The sequence below is a fragment of the Octopus bimaculoides genome, chromosome 4 (assembly GCF_001194135.2).
Source record: "Octopus bimaculoides isolate UCB-OBI-ISO-001 chromosome 4, ASM119413v2, whole genome shotgun sequence".
Classification (NCBI taxonomy): Eukaryota; Metazoa; Mollusca; class Cephalopoda; order Octopoda; family Octopodidae; genus Octopus; species Octopus bimaculoides.
Genome location: NC_068984.1, coordinates 115,466,980 through 115,475,780, shown reverse-complemented (window position 1 = coordinate 115,475,780; position 8,801 = coordinate 115,466,980). Strand labels below are relative to the sequence as shown.

Genomic DNA, 8,801 nt, shown 5'->3' with positions numbered 1-8,801 from the left:
CCTAATGTTATCTTTTGGTCTTTTACAGCCTTCCGACCATCCTGGAGCACACAGTGACTTTGCACGTAACCGTTTGCAGTTAGCAGAAAGTCTGTATTTTAAAACTCTAGAAAGTATTGCTGTGGACGAGAAGAAGAGGTTTTCAGTTAAAGATGGCAACAAAGATCTCACAGTAATTCTGTTATTTTTTTAATAATTTTGTAAAATGTTTCTATTTGGTTTCTTATTTTTGGTCTGAATATTTTCGTTATTTTTTCCTTTTTTTTCTTGTGTTTGGTTTGTTTCTGAAAGATTTCAAAATATTGAAATTAATCAAATTCTTTTAAAGAATAATTTGTGCATGTCTGCATGCATGCATGCATATGTGCTTAGCTGTGTGTTTGTATGTGAGTGTGTTTCTGTGTGTATGTATATGTTTATATATGAATGTGGGCATGTTTGAAGTGTGTGGTTGGTTTAGCTAGTTGATATTTTTAATTACAAATGTATTATTTTGTCTGAAAAAGGGAACTAACACCCATAAAGTTAAAGGGGTTATGAGCAAAGCTAGAGTGCAAATGATATTGTCCATAAGAAGAAGTTGCAGGAGAACAAATTGTTACTCTTTCAATACCAAATCCCTTGTAACCACTCCGGATTCTATGATACAAAGATTCTGTTTTAAAGCAATCAAGATTAAAAGTTTTATTAAAATTTCATATTAATTTGTGCTCCAAACACTCTTTTACTTCAGAAATCGGACATATCCACTCAAATTTTCATTACTCTTAATGACAGAAAATAGTTTCATATACCAATTTACCTTTTGTTGAGGAATGTCATGTTTGAAGTTATATTTTGTCAAAATACATCAAGTTTATTGAGGCAGCATGACTTGCAGAAAGTACCAATACTATTTTTGGTAGATATTTAACATCATTACTGGAATAACCATGAAATTTAGTTATGCAGTTAAAGGGTTAATAACAACTAACTTATGTAATTAAATTCTTCATTATTTTCAAAATTAATTGAAACAAAAGCTCTTGTTTTTCAAACGAAATATGGTAACAAAAGGGTTTAAAAGCTGTAGTTAACTCCTCCTGTGGGTTTGGAGAAGTCATTTGAATGTTCTGCTTCATCTCACTTCACCAGCCATTGAGTTCTTTGCATTTGAACTGCAGTCTCAGGTGCTGGTCATAGGTTTGTATGCGATGGCTGGTGTGTGCAATAGCACTCTATTCCACATCATTTGTTTATTACCTCCACCACCATCACCACAACCACCAATTAAATGCAGAATGGGCCAATAGTCATGATGCATGTCTGATGCATATTGCAATCTGTGGTATAATTTGATGGCTTCAGCTGGTGCACTGTTCTCAAGCTACTGCTATCTAGCACCATCGGATGATCTCTACTCAACCACTACACAACTGCTACTTGACTGCTACTCAACAGCTACTTGACTGCTACTCAACCCTACCACGGCCAGACTATCTCTATTTATATGTCTTGGGAAGTCCTACTTCTTTGCCTGGGGGCGTCGACACAACATGCACCAATCGCACTTTTACACTTTGTGACTTTTGGGTAATCTTGTAATTTGCCTTAGTGTAATCAAAAACTTCTAGCATTGCTTCTAATATGTTTATTGATGCAACATTGATAATGAGAATTTTGGCAAGTGGGGTGGAGAACTGCTTTTTTTTTTTTCATTATTTAGTTTTATTTTTTGCTTGTTTTGTTGCAGTGCCGAGTTGTTGAAAACTTCTGATTTCTTCTGTTTCATTTTATTTCATTGCTTCTTTTTGTTTTGTCTTTTTTGCTTCGTTTTTTTTAATTTTAATTTATTTATTTTTTTTAAATATGTTTTAGGTTGTTCTGGAACACGATATTTTTCAAAGATCACTATTTGCTTGTTGTCTTGAAATTGTGATATTTTCTTATAATTCTCAAAGGTAAGTTTTGCGGGCTTTAGAAGTCTCACTTGCTTTCATCATTACCGCTGTCATTGTTATAATTACATTGTCTTCTGTTCTGCTCTTTTAGAAAGGTTACATTTTCCCTCATTGGTAGTCGTACTCATTTCCAGTATCACTTTTGATTAATTATCACAGTTATTGATTATAAATACTACTGCCTCCTACTGTAGAATTCACGAACCAATGTAGTAGCATGGCCTTCAAGAAATAGCAGTTGAATCTTGCCCTTTCATCTTAGGAAAAAACGACATTTGATATATTCTAGGAGATACTATGTCTGGATAAAATAGGATGCTTGCGGCTTTAGCATCTTTTGATCATGGGCCTGCTTGATCAGGACTGACTTGTTGCTAAATAGCAACTTGTTGCTAGAATTTTAGTCTTGTTGCTAAATAGCAACTTGTTGCTAGTATTTTAGACTTGCTACTAAATAGCAACTTGTTGCTAGAATTTTAAACTTGTTACTAAATAGCAACTCGTTGCTAGAATTTTAGACTTGTTACTAAATAGCAACTTATTGCTAGAATTTTAGACTTGTTACTAAATAGCAACTTGTTGCTAGAATTTTAGACTTGTTACTAAATAGCAACAAGTCTAGAATTCACTCTTACCAAGGACTACATTATGAAATGTGTCCTTCAGACTCTATACTGTGATTTTGAGGGAAATTTTGGCTGCTATTATTTGCAGGTTGAATGACCACATACAGGTTCTTTCATTGGCTCATTGTCATCGTCCTATGTTATGTATTTTATTTTATTTTACCTTTCATTTCAATGTTTGCATGAAGTATATGAATCTTTGCTACACTTGTCACCAGAACATCATCTTTACAGAGGTGTGGTGTTACCTATCAGGCACTGTTATTGGTTACTGTAGTGTGACTGAAGTGAAAGTGTTATATATAGATAAAATCAATTTTGAATGCTATTCTTTTAATTTCTGTTTTGCTCTCTATGCTCTGATTTTTCTCTAATTCTTCCTTCTCACTACCATCTTAATCATTTTCTTTTTTCAAAATATTACTTGATGTTTTTTTCAAATATTCAAAAAGTATTTGTACCACATAAAAATAAAACTCTTAAGTTATATGTCACTGGCTTCATATAACTTTAGCTGTGCTAACTTTGCTTTAACTGTTATAGATTTTTGTAGCATGATGCTTCATGATAATCAACAACTATCTATTTCAGACTTACCGTGGAGGCGCAATGGCCCAGTGGTTAGGGCAGCGGACTCGCGGTCATAAGATCGCTGTTTCGATTCCCAGACCGGGTGTTGTGAGTGTTTATTGAGCGAAAACACCTAAAGCTCCACGAGGCTCCGGCAGGGGATGGTGTTGAACCCTGCTGTACTCTTCCACCACAACTTTCTCTCACTCTTACTTCCTGTTTCTGTTGTGCCTGTAATTCAAAGGGTCAGCCTTGTCACACTGTGTCACGCTGAATATCCCCGAGAACTACATTAAGGGTACACGTGTCTGTGGAGTGCTCAACCACTTGCATGTTAATTTCACGAGCAGGCTGTTCTGTTGATCGGATCAATTGGAACCCTCGACGTCGTAAGCGACGGAGTGCCAACAACAACATTACAGACTTACCATTTTCTTAAACCCTTTCCAATTATATCCTAAATTTCTATTCTAACTATACTGAAACTAATCTCAATATTTGTTTTCTTCTGTTCATTTTTGGATAGATTCTCGCTATCCCACTCATAGTTTGCTTTTATTAAGCAATCTTAAATAATTCCATGCATCTACCTTTTTATTGTTACTGAGGAGAATTATGTTAGTAACATCCTGCTTGCATGAACTCACTACCTTTCAATCTGGAACTCTCCATTCCACTCACCCTCATGGTGCAGAACATTAGTAATCTCCCTCCTTTCAGCTTCTTGCCTGGTTGAATGTACTTAAGTTATTTAATCTTGTCTAACTTTCTGATATCCTTCCTGATTACTACATTTCTTTTCATTTCTGTTGTATTTCCTTATAGCCTTAGTCACTGCACTATTCCAATACTGCGATACTTGGTTGGGGCCTTGGTCCATTCTCAGACTGTTTAATGACTTGCTGTTGCTTGAACCCGGAGTACACCTAGTTGTCTATTAAGTACTCACTTTCTAAAAAGACATGTCATCAAATGTTGATTGGAAGTTACATCAAATTGTGGAATCACTTAACATTCTGTTTCTACATGTCATTTATTTTCTTATTTTTCTTGTCATTATTTGGAAGCTGATAATCACTAATCTCTCTTAAAGGAATCATTCCTCACCAGTAAGAGATTTTCTATTCCCAATCATCTATTTGCTTTTCATGGTAAAAGTTGAGACTGTTGGTGGTCATCATCATCATCATCGTTTAACGTCTGCTTTCCATGCTAGCATGGGTTGGACGATTTGACTGAGGACTGGTGAAACCAGATGGTTACGCCAGGCTCCAATCTGATTTGGCAGAGTTTCTACAGCTGGATGCCCTTCCTAATGCCAACCACTCAGAGAGTGTAGTGGGTGCTTTTACGTGTCACCCGCACGAAGGCCAGTCAGGCGGTACTGGCAACGGCCATGCTCAAAATGGTGTATTTTATGTGCCACTTGCACAAGAGCCAGTCCAGGAGCACTGGCAACGATCTCGCTCAAAAATCCTTGAGAATACTTTGTTGATAGCCAAAAAATTTTTCGCATTTGATTTACACACCTTTTTAGCATAACAAGTTAGTACTGTTAATGCAATTGTTTTTACAAAGCAATAATTTAGTGCACTGCAGAATTATTAGGCCAGCCTATTTTTTTATAATAAAGTTTTGGTTTTATCTGCTCTTTTGACAGTCACTAAACTTGTCTGATTCTTCATTGGTTAGGATGGTCGACCACACTCTGTAAAGTGCCTGTAGTTAGTTGTATGATACCAACTCAGAATTTCTATTCTAAATACCAACTTAACAACAACAGTTTTACTAAGTTCTTCATTATTCTCAGAATTAATTGAAGCAAAAGCTGTGTATTTCAGCAGAAATATGGTAACAAAAGGGTTAAATAAGTGACGAAAAAATGCAATATGGTTTATGTTTTAAAGATGAAATAACCATTCTGTTACTGACATACAACTTTATGAAAAGGATTTTCTTGTCTGAGCTAAATTGATGGAGAATCAGATGCAGTAATTCTCTCCTTGACTCATGTTATGAGTACAAATAATCATACAGGTTATGAATATAAATTAGGTTGCCTCGCACCTGGTCAACCCCAATGAAACAGTTTTATAATTAAATGCATTTCAAATGTGGCCACCTTGTTTTATTGTTAGTATTATCTGTTTCCTGATCTTACACAAGACAGTACTATGTTACTTGGGGGGAGAGTTTGCTGTTATTTTGAGTAATCAAGCAACAAAATAGAAACTCCTTCATTCAAAGTTATCAAAACTTTCGTTCATGTTTTGTAGATTTTATCAGAAACTAAAGAAATGTTATCTTGGGTTTTTTGCATGAAGGGAGATAATCTGTCTGTCTTAAGTCCCACAAAACACTTATATACTGATTGTCTGTCTGTCTCTCTGTCTCTGTCTCTCCCTCTCCCTCTCCCCCCCTCTCTCAATAATAAAGGTGGCTTATTTGCAATTTACAACCAAAAGGCAGTAGTATGAAAGTGACTAAGGGTACTAATTAGCTCCAGCATTGCTAGAAATAAGAGTCAAAACTACTTTTAGCCATGGGAACATACTTATCCTATGACGGACAAGGGAGGCAAGCTCCCTATAGCATCTAAGACACAGCCAAATACACACACACACACACACGTGCTAATATCAAACAATGAGAATGAGCACTCAACATTGCATTGACAGATAAATAAAAATTTAAAAAATGGTTTGTATGATAGTGTATAGAGGAATATATTATTTAAAAGAGTTCCAACTCTGTTTTTTTATGTTTTATTTATATTATAAAATTAATGTGGGATATAGAATACGGAATATATAATATAAATAGTAATATGAAATGAAGTATTGAATGTCTTATTGAATATATGAAATATTAAGTATTAAATGCCAAGGGTGTATAACTTGATAGCATGTATATGCTTGTGGTAATTAAGGCCACACTTGGCTGGTACTTGAGTTAGCATAGTAGACTGGAACAATGTGAAATGAAGTGCCTTGCTCCACAACACAACAATATCACCCAGTCCAGGAATTGAACCCACAGCCTTATTATCATGCATCCAACACCCTAACCACATGGCCACATTATATATGTATATATAACATTCTAGTTCAAAGTAGCCTCAATCTTTTGGATTCTGGCTATCATTTATTTACATGCATCTTTGAAATCTTGAAAATACTGAAGTTAGTATGTTTGTATTGTGTCTTAGGACATTCCCATGGATTGCTGAAATCTTTGAGTTGAGTCCTTGTCATTTCTATCGAGTAATTGAAATGGTAATTAGGGCTGAAGAAGGACTTTCTCGTGATGTGGTGAAGCATTTGAATCTCGTAAGTATCCTTGTCGACTGTGTTTACTCTGTTTCTTTTTCTTTGCTGTAGTAGTTTCTTCACTGTTATATCCTTGCATTTAACCCTTTCGTGTTCAGAATACTCTGTTAAATGTAATACTTTTTCACTCAAATTGTTTTGAATTAATCATGCATTATCTTATAGCTTTGAGGTTTCAATAATGTGATTCATTCTTTTCAGAATGACAATGTAGGTTAGGTGTGAGAGGCTAGATATCGCCAGTTTAAATATAAAACATGTAAAATATTTGGGCCAGATATGGCCGGTTTAAACACTAAACGGTTAATGTATTAACACAAACTTATTTTCGTTTTATGTTTAAACTTCATGAAACTTCAATAGGTTATTCTAGTAGTTTCCCTTACTTTTTTTTAAATGTTAAAAAATACTTGGACAATTGAAATTGTTTGGAATTATGGACTTCACACAAGAAAAGTAATTAAGGTGATTGTTTCATTCTGCAGATTAATGGATTAAGATGATGGATAAGAAACTTCCTTTTTAATTAAATTATTTCTGTGATAAAGTATATTTTGTGTTATCTCACCTTTTTGCTGTAAATTTTCTTTTTTTTCTTTTTTTTTTCAATTTTTCAGATTGAGGAATCTATTTTGGAAAGTTATGCTTGGAAAAGCACATCTCCTCTTTGGGATGCTATTCGAGAGCAGGAAAGCATACCAACTTGTGAAGAGGTAACTTACTTTCTTCTCATAAAGAAAACCAGATTCCTCTTTTTGGTTACCTGTCTGTCTTTCTCTCTCCCTCTCTCTCACACAAAGAATAAAGACTATGCAGATGAAAACTGGTGTTTACTGTTTATAGTCTTTGTAGATTTTTATACAGATGCTGGTGTATGGCAGGAGCCAAAAACACTCCCTCACTTGTGGATGAAATTTCACTGCTATCAATTTTGTGATCACCCACAGATGGAGTTTCTAAAACTCATACATTTTGGCTTTTAAGACCAAAACAGTAATTTAATTTGCATACTTATAAAATTGTAAAGTTAAGGATTATTTTTCCCCATCTTCACATAAATACACTTTCACATGCAATTTCAATTCATCTTTGCTGCTGAAATAGTCTTTCAACACTGTATTTATGATGTTTAATTTGGTGTCATTGATTTTATTCTTCTTTACTGGCATCAACTTTTGTCTCATTCTCTTGAGTTTTATAAAATTAGCATCAGCGAAAGAAATCTTAATATTTTAATGTCATAAGAATAGTGTTTTTGGTAATTATAGTAGTTTTTTTGTTTGAAACCTTGAGTATTCAGATTACTCTATTAGATGTAATGCTTATTTAATCATACTGTTTGCAATTAATCATTCATTATCTTGTAGCTTAGAGATTTTGAATATGTGATTGCTTATTTTTAGAATGACTTTGTAAGATAGGTGTGAGGGGCTGGATCAGGCTGGCTTGAACATAAAACATATAAAATATCTGGGCTGGAAATGACCAGTTGAAATGCTACTGGGTTAATTTTAATTTTTTTTATGTATGGGGCTATAATAGAAGACACTTGCCGAAGGGGCCTTGCAGTAGGACTGAACCTGAAACCACATAGTTGGAAACAAGCTTTATAACCACATAGCTGTGTGTATGCCAATTCTGATTATTTTTGAAATTAATTGAAATATGATGTTTATTATTTATGGTTTCTCCTTTGCAGGTATCTCTACCTTCTCAGCTTGAAACAATGACTGCTTCTCCTCCACTTCACCCTGGTATCCGGAGGTTAGTTGATGAAGGGAAAAGTACTTGTGAGTAAAAATATATATACTTATTACAATTGCTGCTACTTCTATCATTATAAATAACCAATTATTATTATTATTATAGGAAGCTGGCAGAATCGTTAGCACACTAGACAAAATGCTTAGTGGCATTTTGTCTGTTTTTAATTCTGCCATGGTTGACTTAGCCTTTCATCCTTTTGTGGTACTAGTTGAGCACTGCGATTGATGTAATTGGCTTAGCCTCTCTCTTGAACTTACTGGCCTTGTGCCAAAATTTGAAGCCATTATCATTATTATCATCATCATTGTTTAACGTCCGCTTTCCATGTTAGCATGGGTTGGACGATTTGACTGAGGACTGATGAAACTGGATGGCTACACCAGGCTCCAATCTGATTTGGCAGAGTTTCTACAGCTGGATGCCCTTCCTAACGCCAACCACTCTGAGAGTGTAGTGGGTGCTTTTATGTGCCACCTACACAAAGGCCAGTCAGGCGGTACTGGCAACGGCCACGCTCAAAATGGTGTATTTTATGTGCCACCCGCACTAGAGCCAGTCCAGGGGCACTG

General features: G+C 35.1%; 1 protein-coding gene across 1 annotated transcript in view; it reads left to right on the top strand.

Moving 5' to 3' along the window:
- Positions 1-8,801, top strand: part of LOC106873599 (retinoblastoma-like protein 2) — a 70,277-nt gene that overhangs the window by 41,947 nt on the left and 19,529 nt on the right. Inside the window, exons 11-15 of the mRNA XM_052967670.1 lie at positions 29-172; positions 1,858-1,940; positions 6,345-6,465; positions 7,083-7,178; positions 8,165-8,255. Coding sequence (XP_052823630.1) covers positions 29-172; positions 1,858-1,940; positions 6,345-6,465; positions 7,083-7,178; positions 8,165-8,255 — 535 coding nt within the window. The remainder of the gene's footprint in view (positions 1-28; positions 173-1,857; positions 1,941-6,344; positions 6,466-7,082; positions 7,179-8,164; positions 8,256-8,801) is intronic.